Consider the following 25,798-nt stretch of genomic DNA (forward strand, 5'->3'; position numbering starts at 1 on the left):
TGACTTGCTCGTACACCTTTTTGACTACCACTCCCCATCAAGGGTTCTCTCCTTCCAGACGGCAGTAATTCTCTATGTATTTCATGTTATGTGCAAACTTTACTTTCAAAGAGTTGTTACCTATACTAATGTATTTACATCATTCACTTAATATATTTTCTCTATCAGTAAAATTGGTTTAGATATATTGGATTAGGATAGAACACGTCACAATTTTTCTCACCTTTATGATCAGTTTTTTTTTTTTTTAGTTGGACCGTTTTTCAGTTGGTGACAGTGTCAGAAACGAATTAAAGTTGTTAAGAATAGGTAAGGGTAAAAAGAAGGGTGTCCTTATGTATCAACTTTGCATATTTAGTTTTTTCAAGTTCAATAAGACCCTCCTCTCCCTTCAAGGAAGATGATTCCTAGGCATGTTTATTATTTCTATCAAAACAGCTGAGGTTTTTTTTTTTTTTCATTCATATTGTTAAAATACCAATTGTGGAGCGAAAAATGCTTCACCTGGGACTGTCCCCTGACAGGCGGTGCGACGAGGTCAGGCCCGCGCCCGCCAAGCCCTAGGGCCGCTGCCGCCGACGGCCATGGAGGACTAGCAGCCCGACAGCCTGGAGGGCTGGGCGCCGGTCCGGGAGGGCCTCTTCGCCGATCCCCAGAGGCACCGGTTGCGCTTCCTGGTGGCTTGGAACGGCGCGGAGGGCAAGTTTGCTGTGACTTGTCACGACCGCACCGCGCAGCAGCCGCGGCGGCGCGAAGGGGCCCAGCTGGGGCTGGAGCACAAGCCCGAGGCCGCCGTGTCCCCGCCCATCTGGGCCGGCCGGCTCTCGGCCGCGGGGTTCCGCGGCGCGCGCCGGCAGCTAGCGGCGCTGTGGCCGCCTCTGGAACACTGCTTCCCACGGCTGCCGCCGGAGCTGGACGTGGGCGGCGGCGGGGCCTGAGGTCTGGGGCTCGGGCGGTGGGCGCTGCTCTGGCCGGCGCGCGCGGGCCCCGGCGAGGCGGCGCTGCAGGAGCTTTGCGGGCAGCTGGAGTGCTACCTGGGCGCGGCGCCACCGTGCGCGACGCTCTCTTCGCTGCTAAGGGCCGCGCGGCCGACTGCGAGAGCCTGCCTGACTTTCGGGAGCGGGCCCTGCGCGCCTGATGGGTCGAGGCGGATGCGCGGCTGCGTCAGGTAAGCGAGGCCGGGCCGCCGGCATTTGTCCGCGCTTGGGTGGCCTGGGACCCTGTGGGAGGCTTCCCTGGCGCCGAGAGCCCTGGCTGACGGCTGATGGGGAGGAACCGGCGGGCGGAGAAGGCCACGGGCTCCCCAGTACCCTCACCTGCGCGGGATCGCTGCGGGAAACCAGGGGGAGCTTCGGCAGGGCCTGCAGAGAGGACAAGCGAAGTTAGAGCCTAGTGTACTTGCAGCTGAGAGCTGGGCTGGGCCCCCAACCTTTGCCCTGAAGATGCTGGCAGAGTAGGATATTGTAACGGGAAATGCCAGAAATACTGCAAGCAAAACTGAAAACAACCCATCCATGTAGGAAAGAATAACACGGACTACATGTAAACAATTCTAAGTCTGTGTATGAGGGGACGTCGCAAGTGGGATAAAATGGTTTAAAGGAAGAAATGGCTTTTAGGAGTTAGGGTGTTTTGTTTTAAGTAATATAGACTTGGTCAAATGGAAAGCCGGTAGAAAGTGAACTTTATTCATCAGTTTAGAATAACCGCACTAGTGCCCTTTTAAGCTTGAAAGAGGTAGTTTGAGAGAGTAATTATCTGAGTGGTAAACTTACTGAACTTAAGGGGACGGGGAAGTACATGTTCATAGAAGGGTTTAGGAGAAAGTATGCCTTCTAAATCCACACCTACAGTTTGCTAAGCAGAGCCAGGCTGGAGTCTCGGCTCACTGCTCTTATTAACCTGAATGATATTTTTCTGTGCATTCTTTTGAGGAAGGGGAGGTGAAGAGAAGAATTCAGCCTAAGCTAAATATAGAATAAGCTTTCTAAATTAAAATGGTTTTATAAAAGGAGCTTGTTAGTGGGGTCATTTTTGTACTGTGAGCTTTATGTGTAAATGTCTACACACCCACTTAACGTGTTGATTTCACTTTAGAATGTGAGGAAACCACAGGGGAGTTTCAGGCCAGTCAGCTTTTCATCTTCAACTTTATAACTTTCACCTTAGGATATGAGGCACCCACAGGGGAGTTTCAAAAATGGTATCATTTTGTATCAGACTTGTTTTTTAAACACTTGGTTTCTCACAGAGATAGGTGGTTTCTCCTTAAAATCGAACATTTATATGGTGTATTTTACTGTAGTTGCTATCAGAAAAGTTAGTTTTCCCAAATTTAAGTTCACTCTGGGGTACTATAGCATGAATGTAGTTCATTCTGTTGAGCTAGCTGTTCACGTTAGTGTAGTTCACATATTTATCTCGAACTCAAAGATGAGGGGTTGAGAGGGGAAGCTAAAATTCACAACATGTCCAAATACATAATTTTAATATTTACTTTATATTTAGAATAGAAAAGCAATTGATTCTAGAATTAGACCAATTGCTAGCATTGCTAGGATATATAAAATGAAGCTAAATGTTTTAACTCTGGAATTTTTCTGAATAGTCTAAGAAAGAAGGCTGAAATGTACCACTTGCCTTTTGACTTTTGCGTGTGTGTTTTAATTTTGTTCAGTGAGGCTTTCACTTAAAAAAAATGATAATATTATTACCTGGATAAAAAATACAGCTGAAAGTAGATCACTTTAGCCTTAAGCAGAAGGATGGAAATAGAAGAATTTAAGAATGTATTGGTTGAAAAAAATCTATATTATTTGATTTTATTTCTCTTCTTGTGGGAGTAAAATAATTTCCAACCAAATCAGTCCACCTAGATTATACACTGTTCAGTTTGTTTTCTGCCCTGCAGCACAAGCAATAACCAGCAGAGACTGGAACCACAGCTGAGGCTCTGTAAATGAGTTGACTGCTAAGGACTTCATGGGAATATTAACCTGGGGCATTAAGAGAATCAACCTGCTAAAGTACTTGGAGACAGCTCTGTAATGTTTTATGAGGTTTTGTTTAGTTGAGTTTTGTTTTGTTTTTTGAGAGAGTCTTGCACTGTCGCCCAGGCTAGAGTGCAGTGGTGCCATCTTGGCTCACTGCAAGCTCTTCCCCCCGGGTTCACGCCATTTTCCTGCCTCAGCCTCCCCAATTCCCCAGTAGCTGGGACTGCAGGTGCCCGCCACCATGCCTGGCTAATTTTTTGTATTGTTAGTATACACAGGTTTCACCGTGTTAGCCAGGATGGTCTCGTTCTCCTGACCTTGTGATGCGCCTGCTGTGGCCTCCCAAAGTGCTGGGGTTACAGGCGTGAGCCACCACGCCTGGCCCTTATGAGCTTTTAAAAAGGAATACAGCCTCACAAAACCTTTACAGTCAGAAAAGTCAAATGAAAAAATATCCACAACCTCAAACCTTCTTTTGGGTCCTTTTCGCTGCATACTTAGTGCACAGTTGAGATTAAATTTTGTACTCTGCCTCTCTATTTAATTATAAAAGTCTCTTTTTTTTTTGAAACGGAGTTTCGTTCTTGTTGCCCAGGCTGGAATGCAATGGCACTGTCTCGGCTCACCGCAACCTCTGCCTCCCGGGTTCAAGCGATTCTCCTGCCTCAGCCTCCCCAGTAGCTGGGATTACAGGCATGCGCCACCACGCCCAACAAATTTCGTATTTTTAGTACAGACAGTGTTTCTCTATGTTGGTCAGGCTGGTCTCGAAGTCCTGACCTCAAGTGATCCACCCGCCTCGGCCTCCCAAATTGCTGGAATTACAGGCATGAGCCATGGTGCCTGGCCAAAAGTCTCCATATTATTAAACAATCTTCAGAAGCACAGTGCTGAATGACTACAGTAATAATATTCTGCCATGGATATATCATAATTTTCTTAACAATTCTTGTTTTATTGGGCGTTTTTGATGGAGGGTGATAACATTTTCATATTTAATCAATATTTTAAATTGATGTATTGAAAGTTGAGAACGTGAAGGTTTCTTTTGTTTAGTTTTGTTTGTTGGGTATGTATTACACTGTCCTGACTTGAGCTTTATTCACATTTGCTCTCTAGGTTATTCAAGGACACGGAAAAGCCAACACCATGGTAGCATTAATGAAAGTTTACCAAGAGGAAGATGAAGCCTACCAGGAATTAGTTACCGTGGCAACCATGTTCTTCCACTACTTACTGCGGCCATTTAGGGCTATGCGAGAAGTTGCAACTTTATGTAAGCTTGATATTTTGGTATTTTTTTTAATTTTTATTTTATCACATTTACTATTTGTCATATATTATTTCTTTATTTACACTTAATCTTCAATCTCTGTACTTTGTTTGGGTTTACTCTTATGTTTATTTACTTATTTATTGATAGAGATGAGGTTTTGCCATGTTGCTCAAGCTCGTTTCTAACTCCTGAGCTCAAGCAGTCTGCCCATCTCGGCCTCCCAAAGCGTAGCATTACAGGCGTAAGCCACTATGCCTAGTTCACCCTCATGTTTAAATATTGAATTTATATTTAAAATTGTTAGAAAATGAAGACATTTACGTTGGTCATCTTAATAGCTTAAGATTCCTACAAATTTTAAAGAGTTAAATGTTTTTTCTGGCGATGAATTTTTTTTTTTTTTCTTGAGATAGGGTCTCTTTGTCAGCTAGGCTAGAGTGCAGTGGCACAATCTTGGCTCACTGCAACCTCCTCCAGGTTCAAGTGACTCTTATGCCTCAGCCTCCTGAGTAGCTGGGATTACAGGTGTGCACTACCATGCCCAGCTAACTTTTTTTGTATTTTTAGTAGAGACGGGGTTTCACCATGTTGGCCAGACTGGTCTCGAACTCCTGGCCTCAAGTGAGCCACCCGTCTCAGCCTCCCAAAGTGCTGGGATTACAGGCATGTGCCACCATGTCCAGCCCGGCTAATTTTGTATTTTTTTAGTAGAGACGGGGTTTCTTCATGTTGGTCAGGTTGGTCTCGAACTCCTGACCTCAGGTGATCTGCCTGCCTCAGGCTCCCGTTGTGCTGGGATTACAGGCATGAGCCACCGCACCCAGTTTATATTTTTCCGTTCTTTAAGTAACAGCTGTTTTAAGATACCATTCACAGACTATATATGTATATATATAATCTGTATATATATGTATACATATATGTATGCGTATATATGTACATACATATATGTATATATGTATGCGTATATACGCATACATATATATAATCTGTATAATATATGTATATATACATATATATGTATATATGTATATGTGTATATATGTATATATACGTATATGTGTATGTGTATATGTATATATACATAATATATGTGTATATGTATATGTATATATACATAATATATGTGTATATGTATATGTATATATACGTATATATGTGTATACGTATATATACGTATATATGTGTATACGTATATATACGTATATATGTGTATACGTATATATACGTATATATGTGTATACGTATATATACGTATATATGTGTATACGTATATATACGTATATATGTGTATACGTATATATACGTATATATGTGTATACGTATATATACGTATATATGTGTATACGTATATATACGTATATATGTGTATACGTATATATACGTATATATGTGTATACGTATATATACGTATATATGTGTATACGTATATATACGTATATATGTGTATACGTATATATACGTATATATGTGTATACGTATATATACGTATATATGTGTATACGTATATATACGTATATATGTGTATACGTATATATACGTATATATGTGTATACGTATATATACGTATATATGTGTATACGTATATATACGTATATATGTGTATACGTATATATACGTATATATGTGTATACGTATATATACGTATATATGTGTATACGTATATATACGTATATATGTGTATATGCATATATACGTATATATGTGTATATGTATATGTATGTATACGTATATATGTGTATATGTGTATGTATACGTATATATGTGTATATATGCGTATATATATAAAATATATCTACATATATAAAAAGATGTACAATTCAGTGATTTTTAGTATATTGAAAGTTGCACAATGATCATTACTATGTAATTTCAGGACATTTTCACCCCCAAAAGAAACCCTGTACCCATTAGTCACTGCCAACCCTGGGCAACCACCAATCTACTTTCTGTCTCTGTGGATTTCCCTACTCTGGACATAGCAACAGCATTATTCAATATGTGGTCCTTTCATTCAGCACAATGTTTGCAAGGCTAATCCATGTTGTAGCAAATACCAGGATTTCATTTCTTTTGATTGCTCAGTAATATTCATTGTATGGATATATTGCATTTTATTCATCAGTTGATGGACATTTGGGTTGTTTCCACTTTTTGGCTATCATGAATAATTCTGCTATGAATGTTTGTGTGTGAGTTTCTGTGTAGACATATGTTTTCATTGCTCTTGTGTACATACTGAGGAGTAGGATTGCTGGGTCCTGTGATTACTCAATGTTTAACCTTTTGAAAGACACCAGATGGTTTTCCAAAGTGGGTGCATCATTTTATATTCCCAGAAGCAGTAAATGAGGGTTCCAATTTGTCCACATTATCACCAACACTTGTAATTGTGTGTCTCTTTGGTTACAGCCATCCTAGTGGGTGTGAAGTGGTATCTTTTTATGGTTTTGATTTGTAATTCCTTGTCGGCTAACTTGTGCATATTTCTTATGCTTTGTAGAAGAAAAATTGCATATTGGATGACATAGCTGTACGTGTCTTAGTTCAGGCTGTTGTAACAAAGTACTGTAGATTAGTGGCTTATAAACAACAAAACTTTTTTTCTCACAGTTCTGGAGGCTGGGTAGTCTAAGATCAAGGTGCTGGCAGATTCAGTGTCTTGTGAGGGCCAGTTTCTTAATTTGTAGATGACTGTCTTGCTGTGTCTTCATGTGGTGAAGAGCAGAGAGAGAGATCCTGCATCTCCTCTTCTTTTTATAAGGGCATTAATCCCAATTTTCTTGAGGTCTCCACCCTCATGACCTAATTACCTCCCAAAGGCCCCATCTTCAAATCCCATCACACTGGGGATTTAGGCTTCAACATATGCATTTTGGGGGGACCCAAACATTCAGTCCAATACCAGTACATGTTATAAGCATGAATATACAGATACTGTCTTTTAGGTGATAATATTACATATCCCTAAAAGAAATGATAACAACAGCTAACACTTAAGTGCTGTTTTCCAGGCCCTGTGCTGAGTGCTTGACAACACAGATCACTCATTTAAACAATTGTGTATTATTATTAATAGAGAGAAGCATAAGTTGACAACATTCCTCTCTAGAAAAAGTTATTCTAGGCATGTGAAGTGAAAGTAGGTTTTTTTCCCCCCACTTTATGCCCCAGAGGGTCCTTTTGTCTTCCAGGTGGTGCTCAGCTTAGAGCCTTATTCATATGCAGTAAGGGACTGCTGAATGAATGAAAATTTAACTGACTGAGTAGTAGTGTAGTTAAATTAATCCATGTGACCAATTTCCTTTCAATTTCCTAATGGTTCTACATAACTATTAGCTCTTACTAAGATAATTTTCCCTTCTGTCTGTAGAAGTCCTTGGATGAGGATGACCTAGGTCCTAGAAGGGTAGTTGCCCTGGAGAAAGAAGCTGCAGAATGGACCAGACGGGCTGAAGAAGCTGTCGTCTCTATTCAAGATACCACAGTGAATTATTTTAAGGAGACAGTAAAAGCATTAGCAGGTGAGAATCTAAAAAATGCTATACGCAGATACGTGTAATTGATTGTCATTTTATTCAAATACCATTTGAGTCCCTCTTACGCACTAGGCACTGTGTTTTCTAGGTGGCGAGAATTCAGTGTCAAGCATTAAGAGACATTGTACAGTCTGGTGAAGGGAGAGAAATCTTAATTATCTATTCACTGAAGCACACAGAAAATGGCAGTGACAATAAATGGCACAAAGAAGAGAGACATGGGGCTCTGAGGGTCTGTGAGAGAGAAATTGGGCTTGATCAGGGTGGTCACTGAAGGCCTCTGAGAAGTGGCGCTTGCCCCAATATCTGAAGGGTAAATGGAAATTGAGAGAATAGAAAAAGTGAGGAGTGTTCCGGGCAGAAGGAATAGCACTGGCAAAGGTCCCCTGGCTTGAGGGAAGTTGGCAAATAGGAGCTTACAGAAAACCTGCGGGGCTGGATCACAGAGAGTGCAGGACAATGTGGTATGAGGGAGAATGCTGGCAAGACAGGCAGGGATCAGACGGTGCAGGGGCTTGTGGGCTGGGTGAAGGACTTTTTTTCAGTCTTAAATAATTGTTGATAAAAACACCAAATAGGAAACAACTTAATGTCTGTCAGTTTGTTAAGTTATGGTACATTCATAAAAGAGAAAACTACATAGCTATTAAGCATGATTCTTGATTTTTTGTTTATAAATGGCAGGAGTTTCTGATATATTGCGCAGAATCAACAAGATATAAAGCAGAATGATGATCCTGGTTTTTTGGTCAAACTATCCATATGAGCCTGTCTGTCTAGCTAGTCATAGAAACAATATGGAAGCAAGTGTGCCAAAATATAAGAAGCAGTTGCCTCAACTAGGTGAGATCATGACTTATTATTGTCCTTTTAAAAATTGAATACCTAAAACTGTATATTAATGTCCATGTATTATTTTTATAATAATAAAGAAGTTAATAAAATTTCTTTTAAAAAAGATGTTCTGCAGGTAGTAGGAGGCAATAAAAAAAGAATTAGCTCATGATCAATGTTTCCCTTTTTAATGAGGTGTAATTATATTTTATTTTTATAATCCAACAGGAATGCAGAAAGAAATGGAACACGATGTGAAGAGATTTGGCCAGGCTGCCTGGGCCACAGCAATTCCCAGGTTGGAAAAACTTACGCTAATGCTAGCTCAAGAGACTCTGCAACTCATGAGAGCGAAAGAGTTGTGTTTAAATCACAAAAGAGCTGAAATTCAGGGAAAGGTAAGACAAAGATAAACATACTTTGTTTCAAAAATACAGTTTTATTTATTTATTTATTTATTTATTTTTTTGAGACAGAGTCTCGCTCTTTTGCCTAGGCTGGACTGCAGTGGCATGATCTCGGCTCACTGCAAGCTCCGCCTCCCGGGTTCGTGCCATTCTCCTGCCTCAGCCTCCCGAGTAGCTGGGGCTACAGGCGCCCGCCACCGCGCCCAGCTAATTTTTTGTATTTTTAGTAGAGACGGGGTTTCACCGTGTTAGCCAGGATGGTCTCGATCTCCTGACCTTGTGATCCGCCCGCCTCGGCCTCCCAAAGTGCTGGGATTACAGGCGTGAGCCACCGTGCCTGGCCCCACTTTTATTTTTTAAAAATTTTGTATAAATAAGGGATACAAGTGCAGTTTTGTTCCATGGATATATTGTGTAGTGGTGAAGTTTGGGCTTTTAGCGTAATCATCACCTGTATAATGTAATTGTGCCCATTAAATATTTCTCATCCCCCTCCCACCCTCTTACTCTTCTGAGTCTCCAGTGTCTGTTATTCCACACTGTCTGTGTACACACTACTTAGCTCCCACTTATAAGTGAGACCATGTGGTAAAGCACACTTTTACTTTTAGATAGCACTTTTCTTTCCAGGCGTCGTTAAAGAGCTTCTTCTTTTCTTCACCTATTCCAACACCATCTCCTATGGAAGGTTAGACATAAAGTTTTCCTTTGGTTAAGATGTTTCAAAATACCACATTGTAGGATTTACTTTATAGTAACACCAAGCCCAGTATTGAAGTGGGTACTGTACTTGAAAATCAATCCAGCAATGTTTTCAGTACAGCTTTAAAATAATCAAAGAGATACTTCACTGAAGGATCATAGACACTTAAGTTTTTTCCTATAATCTTATGACCTTAAAGCAGAAAACACTGTAAACACCTGTCTTAGTTGGCTAAGGCTGCTGTAACAAGATTAAATATCACAGATTGGGTGGCTTCAACAACGGACATGTATTTCTCACCGTTCTGGAGGCTGGGAAGTCCAAGATCAAGGTGCCTGCAGATTCACTGTCTGGTGCGGATCCTCTTCCTGTCTGGTAGACAGCTGCCTTCTTAACTGAGTGCTGATATAGCCTTTCTTCTGTGTGTATGTTTGGAGAGAAAGAAAGTGATCCCTGTCTTTCTCTTCTAATAAGGGCACTAATCCCATGATGGAGGTGCTATCCTTTTGACATAATCTGAACCTAATTACTTCCAAAGGACCCACCTCCAAATAACATCACATTGGGAGTTACAGTGTCAACATATGAATTTTGGGGGGACACCGATATGCAATACATAATAATACCTCACTGCCATTTATGTTTCTCAAAACCTAAATGTTTTTCTCTGTTTCAAGGATGGGATAAAGTATTAGCATCACTAGATGAAATGAAAAAGTGTTTCTTTCCTATTTGCTCTTTTATATTTAGTACGGAACAAGGAATAGAAAATAGCTAGAATGCTTCTAAAGTTTGTTTTTAATATACTATTTGTTTTAACTTATTTTTCTTTTTTCTATGAAAATAAGATGGAAGATCTTCCAGAACAAGAAAAAAATATAAATGTTGTAGATGAATTAGAAATACAATTTTATGAAATTCAGTTAGAACTATATGAAGTTAAATTTGAGATATTAAAAAACAAAGAAATACTGCTTACTACACAGTTGGACTCTCTTAAAAGACTTATAAAAGGTAAAGTTTTTATTTAAGTATATAGATTACAATGTTTATAAATTTAAGGAAATACAGACCATATTATCAATTACTTTTTGTAAACTGTAACATCTGAAAATTTCCTAAAGTTTTCCTTCAGTGGTTTATTATTCAAATAATATATTCATTGTTAGCACATAGCAAAACAAAGAAAGAAAAATGATTATTACCCCAATCCCATCATCTAGAGATGCTCAATGGTTGGCTGGGCACAGTGGCTCAGGCCTATAATCCCAGCACTTTGGGAGGCTGAGGCGGGCAGATCACTTGAGGTCAGGAGTTCCAGACCAGTCTGACCAACATGGTGAAACCCCGTCTCTACTAAAAACACAAAAATACTAAACCCTGTCTCTACTAAAAATACAAAGTCCAATGTGGTGGCACGTGCCTGTAATCCCAGCTACTTGGGAGGCTGAGGCGGGAGAATGGCTTGAACCCGGGAGGTGGAAGTTTCAGTGAGCCAAGATCATGCCAGTGCACTCCAGCCTGGAAGACAGAGCGAGACTCCGTCTAAAAAAGAAAAAAAAAAAAGAGATACTTAGTGGTAACAATTTGCTGTATAACTTTGTAGATTTTAAAATATGCTGATATGTAAAAATATAAATTTTTAACCAAAACTACATAACCAGTTCAGTAACATCTTTTTAAAAATTTTTTAATTTTTATGGGCGCATAGTAGATATATATATTTATGGGTTACATGAGATATTTTGACACAGGCATACAATGCATAATAGTCTCTTTTTCATTTAATACATAATAATTGTCTTTCTATTTCAGAAATAATAAAAGTATCAAAATTTTAATGGCTGCATAGTATTCCATTATATGGATATACCGTGGTTTCCAAATTTCCACTGTTTTGAACAGTAGTGTAGTGAACTTTCCTTTACACATATCTTTGAGTATAGGACAGATTATCTCCTTGGAATAAATATCTAAGGATGGAATTATTGCGTCAAGGGCAATGTATATTTTACATTTCGCTACGTAACAATACAGCAGTCATCTGAGATACATTTTCCCTCACCTCCGTATTATTTTCTGATTTCTAAGTTTCATACTATGTAGTGGCCCTCTAGATAGGCTGTACATTTAAAATGACGCTCCCAGGCTGGGCGTGGTGGCTCACGCCTGTAATCTCAGCACTTTGGGAGGCTGAGCGGGGGCAGATCACTTGAGGTCAGGAGTTCAAGACCAGCTTGGCCAACGTGGTGAAACGCTGTCTCTACTAAAAATACAAAAATGAGCCGGGCGTGGTGGTGGGTGCCTGTAATCCCAGCTACGTGGGAGGCTGAGGCAGGAGAATCGCTTGAGCCTGGGAGGTTGAGATTGCAGTGAGCTGAGATGGCGCCACTGCACTCCAGCCTGGGCGACAGAGTAAGACTCTGTCTCAAAAAGAAAAGAAAAAAGACACTCCCATCAGCAGAATATGAGTGTGTATGTTTCCCAGACTCATGCCATTCTTTTGCATTTTTGCTTACTTGACAGAGAAAATGGCAACCTTCCAATTTTCATTTAATTATGAGTGAATATTGAACAAAATTTTGTATGTTTACAAGCCATTTGTACTTATTTTATGAAATGCCCATTCATACTCTTTGTCCATTTTTCTTTGGAATATTTCCTTTCAATATTAAGAATAATGTCCTCTATTGTCTGTCATATGTTGCAAATAATCTCTCCTTGTCATTTGCGTTTCTTGCCTTTCAGAAATATTTAAGTTTTATGAAGTCGTGTTTATCAATTTTTTCCCCTATGGCTTTGGCTTTTAGTATTATGTCTGGCAATAGTCTCCTATCCCAAAATTATGTCAATATATACTTATGTTTTCTTTCAGTATGTTTATGATGTTACTTTTTAACACATTTAATTCTCTAGTCCAGGTGGAATTTATTTTGATTGTGGTAGGAATTGAACCTTTCCCTCAAATTGTTAAGCAGTCCCAATCACTGATTTTAAAAACATTTTCCCTAAATGTTTAACATTTCTCCAGTTAAACATTAGATTGACTTTGGTCTGTTTCTGAGTTGTTCTTCTCCATTGGTTCGTGAGTGGCTTCTGCTGCTGGCTCCATACTGTTCCCATGACTGTCTTGGAGGCACATTTTAGGGTCTGGTAAGGCAAGTACCCCCCCCCATTACTTCACAAGTTTTCTGATTATTTTCACTCCTTTATTCTTTCAGATGAAATTTAGAATCAAGTTCAAAACAAAAAACTCTTTGGAATTTTGATTGTGATTTTGCTTAAAATTAGAGATTACTTTGGGGAGAATAGTGGTCTTTGCAATTTTGAATCTTCCTACCCAAGAACATGGTATGTCTCTCTCCATTTATTTAAATCTTTTTTCCTAAAGTTCCTCCAAGTTTAATAAATTTCTTCACATAGATCCTGAACTTTTAGTTTAATCCTGAGTATTCAGAATTTTTTTCAGTAGTTTCAGGTTATAAGCATTTTACATATTTAGGAAAAAAATTACATTGAAAAAGAAGTTAATCTGGAAGGATGCATGCCAAATTGTTCATAATGTTTTTCCTCTGAGAATGACTCAGAAGGTTTGGGGAAGGAGCAATAGAATTTCACTGTTTATTTGATGTACTTCGGGTGGGTTTGAATTTGTTACAGTAAGCATGACTTTTAAAAAATCAATATGTAATCAAGATTAAATATCACTAAGGTATCTTAATAATATATTGCTGGTAGAATATAAGTTGCCTTTCTGGAGGGCAGTGTGGCAATGGGTATCAAGATCCTTAAACACTTATCTGCTAAGGAAGTGATAAAAAGTGTACACAAAGATTTATACAGAGATGTTTATCACAGTGAAATGAATAATAATGGAACATTGGAACAGCCTAACAACATGGATTGCTTAAATTAGAGAATACTATGCTGCCATTAAAATTTATCTTTTTTAATTTTTTTTTGTTTTTGGAGATGGAGTCTTGCTCTGTTGCCCAGGCTGGAGTGCAGTGGCTTGATCTCGGCTCACTGCAACTTCTGCCTCCCAGGTTCATGCTGTTCTCCTGCCTCAGCCTCCTGAGTAGCTGGGATTACAGGCACACGCCACTCTGCCCAACTAGTTTTGTATTTTTAGTAGAGATGGGGTTTTGCCGTGTTGGCCAGGCTGGTCTTGAACTCCTGACCTCAGGTGTGCAGACTGCCTTGGCCTCCCAAAGTGCTGGGATTACAGGCGTGAGCCACCGCACCTGGCCTAAAAATTTATTTCCATCCCATGGAAAATGTTCTTTTAGAACTCCATTGATATGTGTAGCTATGTAAGTAGTATGTGTGTGTGTGTGTATATATACGTATGTCTGTACAGGTATATATACATGCATATACTACTTACATGTATATACACACATGCTACTTAATACATGTGTATAGTCATGTATATATACACGTGTATATGTATATTACATTTATACACACAGATTTTTTATATGTTAATAGTGATTCTCAGTGGTGGGATTACAAGTGATCTTTATTTTCCTTACATTTAAAAAAATTCGATGTATTTTTACAAATAATAAAATATGTTTTAAACAATCATTAATACCTTTTTAGAAAAACAGGATGAAGTTGTCTATTACGATCCATGTGAAAGTCCAGAGGAACTTAGTCATTGACTGTGGTGGGGCTGCAGGACGATAAGAATTCGGAAGTGAAAGAACTCAGAAGGCAGTGCCAGCAGCTGGAGTCTATTAAACGGGGCAGGATCTGTGTCAAAAGAGCTTCTCTCCAGAGTAGAAAGGTGGGTACGCTCAGAGCGGCTTTCTTTTCTTTTCTCTTCCAGAGATTTATTCTTGTATGAAGGATAAAGAGGTATTGAAATAAGGTTTTTACCAACACAGTGATTAATTTTTTGTGTGCTTATGAACTTATCCATGGCTATAGTTCAAATGATTTTTAATATTTTTCTTAAAAATATTATTTTTTCCTTTGGGTTTTAAGCATTTAGCAAATCTCAAGGTTTTAATTTATTCATTCAACAACTATTTGTTGAATTCCCACTGCATACACAGGCACTTTATTTTTATTTTTTTTGAGACAGAGTCTTGCTCTGTCAGCCAGGCTGGAGTGCGGAGGCATGATCTTGGCTCACTACAACTTCTGCCTCCTAGGTTCAAGCAATTCTCGTGCCTTAGCCTGCCAAGTAGCTGGGTTTACAGGCACGTGCCACCACGCCCAGCTAATTTTTGTATATTTTGTAGAGACGGGGTTTCGCCATGTTGGCTAGGCTGGTCTTGAACTCCTGACCTCAAGTGATCCGCCCACCTTGGCCTCCCAAAGTCCTGGGATTACAGGTGTGAGCCACCACCCCCGGACCACAGGTACTTTAAAAACCACAATAGGTAGAAACTCTATTTCTAATAACCAGCTATAACAATTCTAAATATATTTTACTGTAAATTATTGAGTACACAAAACAATTACAGATAACAATATTCAGCTCACCTCAGACCTTGTATTTGGTGATTTTTTTCTTAATTTTTAAAAATCCATGAATACATAAAAAGATAACACTAAGAAATTTAATTTTTTCTGACAGAAAAGGAAGCTTCTATTTATCATTTTTATACAGACTTTTATATGTATTTACTCATATTTACTATACTTTTCTCCCTTTTTTTTTTTGATGCGCAGTCTTGCTCTGTCTCCCAGGCTGGAGTGCAGTGGCGCAATCTCAGTTCACTGCAACCTCCACCTCCCAGGTTCAAGCGAATCTGCTGCCTCAGCCTCCTGCGTAGCTGGGATTACAGGTGCTTGCCACCAAGCCTGGCTAATTTTTGTATTTTTAGTAGAGACGGGGTTTCACCATGTTGGTCAGACTAGTCTTGAATTCCTGACCTCGAGCAATCCACCTGCCTCAGCCTCCCAAAGTGCTGGGATTACAGGCGTGAGCCACTGTGCCAAGCCTACTATACTTTTCTTGTTAGAATTAAGAAAACATGAAAATTGTGACTTTTGTAGCTTACAAAAATGTTAATTACTCTTCCATGTAAATACGAATACTTAAAAAAAACTTGGCTAGGTGCTGTGGCTTATGCCTGTAATCCCAGCACTTTGGGAGGTTGAGGTGGGAGAATCACTTAAGGCCAGAAGTTGAAGACCAGGGACAACACAGTGAGACCTCATCTCTGTGGTGCGCACGTATAGTCCCAGCTACTCAAGAGGCTGAGGCAGGAGGATTGCTTGAGGCCAGGAGGTTGAGGCCTCAGTGAGCTGTGATTGTACCACTGCACTCCAGCTAGGGTGATAGAACAAAACCCTGTCTCTAATAAAAATTAAAAATAAAAAAATTTGTTAGAAGAGTATATTCTTTGCATGTTCGTGTTTAATAATTGTACTTCTGGATTTAGGAACTGTTATTCAGAGGATTTGAAGATCTACAGGCATTTGCCCTTTGCTCCACATTTCAGAAAACCCATGAGCCCCAAGAGGAGTCTCCTTTGGCACTCCCATGGTGCTGTGGATGAACAGATGCCTCCACCTCCTTGGCAGTGTTATATGTATATGTATATAAAATGCTCCTGTGCCTTCTCTTATCCAGACTTGGAGCATTAACCTTCACTCTCAAGATATAATCACTCCCCCTACCCCATTTAGAGGAGCTCTTTCCACTGATTCTGGAAATGTTGGAATTTGGAAGGCACTCGGTTAATAGAATGGTAGTTGAGGTGAGCTCTCAACTTGGGTTCAGATCACAGTCTGGCCACTTAGGTAGTAGTCATGTGACATTAGGCAAATTACTTAAATCTCTTTTGGGCTCACAGTTTTCTCCTCTGTTAAAAGAGGATGATAGACCAGGCACGGCACCCGTAATCCCAGCTACTTGGGAGGCTGAGGCAGGAGAATCGCTTGAACCCAGGAGGCGGAAGTTGCAGTGAGCTGAGATCATGCCATTGTACTCCTCCAGCCTGGGCAACAAGAGCAAAACTCAGTCTCAAAGAAAAAAGATAGTGGTAATAATACAAATTTCATGTGACGATAAAGTAGCATAAGGTATGAAAAGTACTTATCATTGAAGCTAAAACCTACTCAATAAATGTTAGTATTATCTGTGAGTATTACTGTATTATTTTTTACATAGATTAAGGATTTTATGTACATATAGCATATTATATATTGGTATAGTGAGTGGTTAAGCACAGGTGAAACACAGTTATAACAATTTTTCAGGTATTTGTAGGTTGCTCTGTGTTTGTAGGTATGCTTGGAAATGTAATTAGTATTTATAATGTTATGGGGAAATGTGTTTAAAACAATCACATTAAAACATTGTTGGGACACATCCCATTTAAGAATGGGGGCTGCCTGTATGTCCTCTCATGGTTGGCGGATTGTTTTCACCTCTTAAAGCACTCTGCTGGGAACAAATTATTTCCATAATCAGCCAGGCAACTCTCATCATAGACTGTGGAGGAGAGTACCATTGGGCCGCACCAGAACTAATATTAATGAATGCCTTACACTACGCCCAAATGCAGTGCTTTCTTCTTTTAACCTTTTATGCTATACCAGGGTAGCATTAAAAACCATATAGGTGATTTGTATTATTCCGCCAGGATCAGTGCAAAGAAAATCATTGGCTCAGATTGCAACAGGCTGAAGAAAGCATAAGATATTCTCGTCAGCATCACAGTATTCAGATGGTGAGTGTCCTCTGAAGGAAAATGTTCTATGTTTGTGTAGCGTGACTTGCAGGCCTAGACTTGTGGAAACTGGAGTTGCGCTGCCCTGGACCTGCAGCTGTCAGCCAATTCACCTCCAGGCCTGCAGTCTGGGCACAGTCTTGGGGTGGTAATGTTGGGGTACAGCCTCTTTCTTTGTCAAGACATTTTTATTGTATGCCACGACATTTTTGTAATGTTGAGCAATTTACAAATATACATCTGCTTAAATATAGAAAAGAGACAAGATAAAAAGGAGCCAAAGAAAAAAGAATGGATCAACCAAGAACGTCAAACACTCCAACGATTGAGAGCATTTAAAGATGTAAGTTCTATAAGCAATCACCTCATCTACACTTCTGGGGAAATAAATGAAGACCACTCTAAAGAGGAAAGTATTAAGAACAGGTCATTCAGAACATGAAACATTTAAAAAATAACATTATTTCTGGTATATCAATAAAAAGCAACAACAAAAATAGAATATCAGTGATTCAAAACCCATGATATAAAATAACTGCTGTTTTTGACATCACAACATGCTTGGGTTCCTGCTCTGCACTCTTCACTGAGCAGTCCTTACTGGCACTGGTGGTTTAGATTGGCAGGGAAAACTGAAAACTGTTCAACTCCCTTGACTTTAGCTGGCATTTCCTCTCATTTGTAATAAACAATTCTTTAAAATGTTATCCAGGCAGCATTGTGATATAAGTGTAGTGAAAGTGCCCAGTTAAAAGTAAAATGTGTTGTTTTTTTTTTTATATCTACAACTTTCTTTTTTCTTTTTTTTTTAAAGTATATACTTAAGAGGATGATGTTATTTTTTTATGCCCTCTGTTCCAGGCCTACATTTATATTTCCTCCACAAAATGATCCTCAGTCTGTAATTTTTGTTCTATTTGACTTTATTATTAGAGATAAATTCCTTTAATTAAAAAAAGCTACTATGAAGATTGAAAAAATAATTTTTTGCTTTTATTTTTAATTGACACATAATTGTACATATTTATGAGGTATAGTGTGATATTTTGATACAGGTATATAATGTGGAATGATCAAATCAGGGTAATTAGCGTATCTATCACCTCAAACATTTATCTAAAGGTAAATAGGTTTTTTAAAATAATGTAAATAGGGAGTCCGGCACAGTGGCTCATGCCTGTAATCCCAGCACTTTGGGAGGCTGAGGCGGGCGGATTGCTTGAGACCATGAATTTGAGACCAGGCTGGGCAACATGGTAAAACCCCAGCTCTCCTAAAAATACAAAAACTAGCTGGGCATGGTGGTGCATTCCTGTAGTCCCAGCTACTTGGGAGGAAAAATACCAATTGTGCACATACTTTTGTAAAATTATACGTAAACACTTTATTTTTTATGTCATTCTAAATAATTTTTTGTATGTTTCTATTTCCAAACGTTGTTTGGTAATATATATAAATATGATTGATTTTGTTTATTGAGTTTGCATATAACCACATTACTAAACTCGCATATTGAGCATTTTAATAGGTTATTTTGAATACTTTTACATAGACTGTTGTCTGAAAATAGAAACAGGTTTATTTCTTCCTTTCTGATGTGGATGTCACTGATTTTTTTTCCTACATTACTGATCTGGCTAGGACTATCAGTATACAGTTGAATATAAGTGGTAAAAGAGCTGACCTCTTGCCTTGGATCCAGTTTTTAAATCAGTTGGAGAGTCGCCATTAAGTGTAATTTAGTGGTAATTTTGTTTGTTTTTTTTTTGTTTGTTTTGTAGATGCCCTCTATCAGGATAAGTTCCCTTTTCTCATTTTGCTGAGAGTTTTTATAAAGAATAGCTATTGAATTTTGTCAAATGCTTTTGCTGCATCTGCTGAAATGACACGTTTATTCTTCATCTACCTAATAATGTTGCAATTTATATCTGTTGAGCTTTGAATGTTGAACCAGCCTTGCATTCATGGTATAAATCACTTGTTTGTAAAGTATTGTTTTTAAATATTGCTAGATTTGATATCTTAGTATTGTATTTTTATATTTGTCTTCATGTGTTTTTGTTTTCTCATAAGTGTCTGTACCCCCCTTTTTTTTTCTTTAAAGAGAAATAATGAGAGAGATTGTCTCTCTTGAAGTTCTCAGTGCCTGTGCATTGCTGCCACTACACAGCTAGTATCATGACAGCAGCTTCAGAACCAGAGCTGGCTTCCAGGCAAGGCTGGGTGGGGAAGAAAGAGAAAAACAAAAGAATTATTTCTCTATGCCGAGACCAGCTCGGTCAGGGAGACCCTAACCTAGTGGTGCTAGAGGAATTAAAGACATAGACACAGAAATATAGAGGTGTGAAGTGGGAAATCAGGGGTCTCACAGCCTTCAGAGCTCAGCCACGAACAGAGATTTACCCACGTATTTATTAAACAGCAAGCCAGTCATTAGCATTGTTTCTATAGATATTAAATTAACTAAAAGTATCCCTTATGGGAAACGAAGGGATGGGCCGAATTGAAGGAATAGGTTGGGCTAGTTAACTGCAGCAGGAGCATGTCCTTAAGGCACAGATCGCTCATGCTATTGTTTGTGGCTTAAGAATGCCTTTAAGCGGTTTTCCACCCCTGGTGGGCCAGGTGTTCCTTGCCTTCCTTGCCCTCATTCCAGTAAACCCACAACCTTCCAGCATGGGTGTTAGGGCCGTTATGAACATGTTACAGTGCTGCAGAGATTTTATTTATGGCCAGTTTATGGCCAGATTTTGGGGGGCTTGCTCCCAACACTGTACATATGCTCCATCTTGCAGAGGCTTCATTCTTGGTTCTCTAGCTAAAAACAGTAGAAATTTTGCACACCTGGGTTAGAAAAAAAAAATAGCCATTAAACCCACCCCTGTTACAGGTCACTATTGGTATTTTGATTTTGCTTTCAATCCATCTGTTATTGTTTACTTTTAAGAGTCCTTGATAGTTGCTTTTTATGTCCAGAGTTTTAATTTCAGTCAGAAAGAGAAATAGGCCTTGGTGAGCATGCTTTGTCTTGGTGCCAGAAGTCTATACTCAAATATTTTTAAAATAATTTTTAGTTGAATAACAAGTTAGACCTGTGCTTAGCTTTCTCATTGTTTTCCTAAAAATAGAAGAAAAGGTTTTAAATACTTTAACCATGAAATAATTTAAAGCAGGTTTAAAATAAACTCCTTCATTTTGCCTGTTCTATTACTCTGTTCTCACACTGCTAATAAAGACATACCCAAGACTGGTAATTTATAAAGTAAATAGGTTTAATTGACTCACAGTTCCACATGGCTGGGGAGGCCTCCCAATCATGGCAGAAGGTGAATGAGGAGCAAAGTCACATCTTACATGGTGGCAGGCAAGAGAGAGAGCGTGTGTGCAGGGGAATTTCCCTTTATAAAACCGTCCAATCTCATGAGACTTATTCACTCTCATGGGAGCAGCATGAGAAAGACTCACCTCCGTGATTCCGTTACCTCCCACTGTGTCCCTGCCACAACATGTGGGAATTGTGGGAGCTAAAAATCAAGATGAGATTTGGGTAGGAACACAGTCAAACCATATCTCCTATATACATTCACACTAGCATTTTAGTTTTAGAACTAGTTCTATGTTACTATCTGAATTAATTTTTCCACAATTTTGTAAGGAAAAATAATGCCTTCTTTGAATTTCATGTGTAAATGATATTTTTAGTTTTGTGTCATTTTGTCCAATAAATTCTGAAAATCTTTGTATTGACAGTGTGTTATCTCTGCACAACCATATATGTATAAGAGCACTCAGTAAAAAGAATAAAGAGGAAAAAGCACTGGATCTATACCTATACAAAACAAGCTACCAGCAGAGCCCACTGGGAGTGGTCATGATATAATCAGGAATGTTATATTCACAGGTTGTAGATCTGCATATGAGAGGAGGGTTTGCAGATAGCAGATTCTAGAAAAGTTGTCTAATCAGACAGTAAATGCAGGTGTTGAAGCACTGAACAAAAATAAGCTGCTTTAATTACTCATAAGAGGGAAGTACAAGTCATTATTCCATCTGCCAATTTACAGACTGTAAGATACCCTTTAAAAGTAGCAGTAAGTAAACTCTTCATACAAGTTAGACTGTATGACAAATCCACTGCCTTTCTTCTTTTGCAGCAGGGCCTTTCTTTTTAATGACTATTTTTTGTTTTTGGAGATGAAGTCTCTGTCACCCAGGCTGGAGTTCAGTGGCCTGATCACTGCAGCCTCGACCTCCAGCTCACATAATCCTCCTGCTTCAGCCTCCTGAGTAGCTGGGACTACGGGTGTGTGCCACCATGCCTGGCTTTTTTAAGAAAAATTTTTGTAGAGTTGGTGTCTCGCTATGTTGCCCAAGCTGATGTCAAACTTCTGGATTCAAGCACTTCTGCCCAAAGTGCTAGGATTATAGGTGTGAGACACCATGCCCAAGCTAGTGACTATTTTTGAAAAAAGAAGGACATTACCCTCCCTTGTTAATCACTTATGTACAAAAATGCATGTTTTGCTGTTGATCTGTTTTAACTCTTTCTACATAAATAACACATTTGTACATGTATATGTGCAGATACATTTATAATGTTAAAATTGTGTTTAAGTGATGTTTACTAAACAGGATAAAATTTTGTTTGGAAAATTGCGATGTGAAATTTTATCTAGTTAATCTATAGTCCTTTCCCTTATGGTGTCCAGCTCTATGCAGGCTCTGCCTCACTCCGGATTATGTAAATATCAATTCATATTCAAATGAATTTGGAATTTAGCTTTCAACATTTGCCTTTTCAATTCATCTTGAAATCATTGTGGTAATATTATTTCCTGTCCACTAGCATACTTTTTAATCCCAACAGTAAAGTTTCTGAAAAGACCACTAGTTCTTCTATTGAGCAGTTACTGATACCTTGCCATTCAAGGGGAGGATAGATGCCCACAGCCCCTCTCCTTCAACCACATGTCCAAGTAAAACTAGTATTTCTTCTTTTTAAAAAGATAGACATAATTATTTTCCATATTATTGAATACATTTCTGTTGTAACCTCAGTTCTACTCTTCAGAATCCTTTGTTCGATTTTCTTGTAGTTGATTTGATGATCCCACTCACACTTTCCTACCAGTTGTTCCAGAGACAATGGGCTTAGTCACACAGTGGGGAGACACGTTTGTGGGGGTTGGGTGGAAGTTCTGGTTCAGGTCTGCATCTCTGTTCACCATCATTTATGATGATGCTGTAACTCACATCTGCTCTTTGATGAGAAGTCACACAAGTAATTGCTAAATTAACCCGTCAAATCTAACTATCATTCAGCTATGTCTCACTGAGCCTTTTCTGGACAAATCGTGGTGTTCTCAAGAATATTTATGTGACTTTATCCTTTGTGCAAAGGCTATAGGCAACGGAAGCGATAGGGGAAGTATGTGGAAGGTTGACCCACATAGCTGTTGCCATATGCAACTTTTCAATCTTCTTGATTTCTGCTTCTCTTCCCAGTTCTTATCATCCATAGTGATTTTTGGAAAAACTGCCACTACATTGGCATTGTGAGTACTCAGAGTGGTGTGTCTCTTCTCCTTAGCTAGACTGTCAGGACAATTCTGTTCGCTTTCAGACTTCCAAATGTCATCACATCTTATTAGTGCCTGACCTCCTTTTCTCTCATTCGCAAGATATTCATGGCTCCTTTTAAATAAGAATGGCCAAATGAAAAGTGTGTTATTTTCTGAAAAAATTGCTGAAAGGTGAGGAAAGTGGCAAATGTATTTGCTTATAAAATTTTTAAGGAAAAAATTAAGGTTGAAATGAAAGTAAGGATATTTTCATCCAATTACCTCATTCAATTATCATAATCAAGGTCAGAGAAGAAAGAAACTTCAGTTCAGCCTTTGCTAGAAGCAACTTGCAACAAATCACACATCTACTGACTCTGACATTCGTCCAGTGATAGCAGCAATGTTCCACATATCACATGGTATACTGAAATACAGCAATTAAAATAGTTTTCGATGCAGATCAAGCAGTAATTACTTTTGCCCAGAAATCTTAAAAAATAAATTGTATGTGGAGAACAGGAAGCTTAGGAAATTAGGGTGCCTTTTATCTTTGCAGTGACAATTTACCTTGCGCTCGCAGTGACATTTTCTAGATTTTAAAAACCAACGTTTTTTATTTTTATTTTTATTTATTTATTTAAATCTGCTGGCCCTTTTGCTTTTAGCAGCCACAGACTAGATGGCCTCTCAAATGCCTGGATGCCTGAAACTTCTGAAGAGATACTGCCTTCAGCTTCTTCTCAGTCACAGCACGGTGTGAACACGTAGCTCCAATGATGCCTCTGCTTGCTTCAGCCTGCTGGTGCTTAATTAGGTGCTTATCCTAACACCTTAGAACATACTTTCTGTAGATGGTTTAATTCCAACCATCATATATGCTTTTTCTCAGATTTTCTCCAGCTTCTCAAAACTTCCCTGTAAATGAGGCCTTGTAGGCAGCTTTCTTGCTATGACCTCACCTTCCATTCAGCACAGAAACAGCATCCATTGCTGTTATGCAATGGATAAAATTGTATAACAATGGTTATGGTTTCATATCTTTAATGTTACTGGCAGACTTTACTCCTGGCCTTCTCCTAATCAATAGGCCAGTCTTCCCCTCCCCACTCCCCCATTTTTAGCCATCTAATTTTATTCCTTACATTCGTTCCTAAAAAGGCAAAAACCTGGCCGGGCACGGTGGCTAATGCCTGTAATCCCAGCGCTTTGGGAGGCCGAGGAGGGTGGATCATGAGGTCAGGAGATGGAGACCATCCTGGCTAACACAGTGAAACCCCGCTTCTACTAAAAATACAAAAAAATTAGCGTGGCAGCGGGCACCTGTAGTCCCAGCTAGTCAGGAGGCTGAGGCAGGAGAATGGCGTGAACCCGGGAGGCAGAGCTTGCAGTGATCCGAGATCACGCCACTGCACTCCAGCCTGGGTGACAGAGCGAGACTCCATCTCAAAAAAAAAGACACAAAAATCTTTTTTAGCCTTCTCTTCAGAATGGTTAAAATATATTGGCAACAAAAACTATTTTTACAAATGATTTAAAACACAAATTATTTGCTTATTATTTTTCACACTAATAACAAAGAATATAGACACTATATATGTTCCAATCACATTGATCATGCAGAAAATAAATATTCTTTGGTACTGGTTTTCCTTTGATCACAAATAGATATGAGGGCAAAATGTCTTATCACTTATTTACAAATAACTGATGGCCAAAATGGATAATTGTCATGATAGAAGTTATTGACACTGGCTGGGTGGGGTGGCTCATGCTTGTAATCCTAGCACTTTGGGAGACCGAGAAAGGCGGGATCACCTGAGGTCAGGAGTTTGAGACCAGCCTGGCCAACATGTAGAAACCCTGTCTCTACATAAAAAAAAATAAAAAATAAACAGTCTTTGGTTTTGGTGGTGGGCACCTGTAATTCCAGTTACTTTGGGAGGCTGAGGCAGGAAAGAAGTTATTGATACAAATATTTGCAAAAATAAAAAGTTATTTGATGCCCACAAATAATTCCAAAGTATGTCCATGTGCTAATTTGTAAATAGGAAGGAAGTTCTTATTTTGAAACTTGCAGCCTGGAAAATATTTATAAGATTGTTATGACATTGATAACTGGAGTACTTCCTACATCAACTTACTAGAATTTTGGAGACTGACTTTAAAATATAATAAAAAGGGAAAGACAGGGAATTGAACTTCCTTCTCATGTTTTTTACAAATTTTACAGGGAGCCAGAGTCTCATTTATGTAATCACAGATTTATTTTACAAGTTTGGACTTGCAAAAATATGCCAAAATTTGAATGCCTTACCCATTTTTTTGGGAAGCAGCTAAAATATGTAATGCACTGACCTTTTAATGTTCACTTTGATTGGTTAATGGTTACACCTTTACAGCTCAGTCAGATTGTAAACAAGGGGACAAAACTGAATATATAAGGTCAGAGAAGTATAGTGACAAAATTTATGAACCCCTATACATTTCCTATGAATAAAAAATGATTAAAATTCATACGTTTGCTTTTTAAATATATACATAAGAAACATCAAAAATTAATTCAAAGCATATATTAGCAAATATATTCTTAATTTTGTCTTGAATAACCTCTTTAGGTGTACCTTTTTCTACAAAGTTATGTCTTCATTAAACATTTTTCAAATTATTAGTATTATTATTTTTAACTGATGCTTCATATTTTATTTCCCCTCTGCTCTCCCATCCCACCCTTGGTGATGGTTGTGCCCATCTAAGCATTTCGGGGCACATGACCGTAAGTAAATCTTGA

The 25,798-nt window shown here is 38.8% G+C and overlaps 1 protein-coding gene across 1 annotated transcript; it reads left to right on the forward strand.

Moving 5' to 3' along the window:
* Positions 1–584: 584 nt before the first annotated feature.
* Positions 585–21,184, forward strand: LOC101145660 (WASP homolog-associated protein with actin, membranes and microtubules). The gene is given in 10 exon segments (XM_063698411.1): positions 585–1,038; positions 1,041–1,168; positions 4,113–4,286; positions 7,643–7,793; positions 8,871–9,040; positions 10,601–10,766; positions 14,358–14,414; positions 14,417–14,544; positions 17,360–17,446; positions 17,701–21,184. Coding segments are annotated over 10 exon segments (1,590 nt in total). The 3' UTR covers positions 17,776–21,184.
* The last annotated feature ends 4,614 nt before the right edge of the window (positions 21,185–25,798 follow it).

Source organism: Gorilla gorilla, chromosome 16 (genome assembly GCF_029281585.2).
Source record: "Gorilla gorilla gorilla isolate KB3781 chromosome 16, NHGRI_mGorGor1-v2.1_pri, whole genome shotgun sequence".
Classification (NCBI taxonomy): Eukaryota; Metazoa; Chordata; class Mammalia; order Primates; family Hominidae; genus Gorilla; species Gorilla gorilla.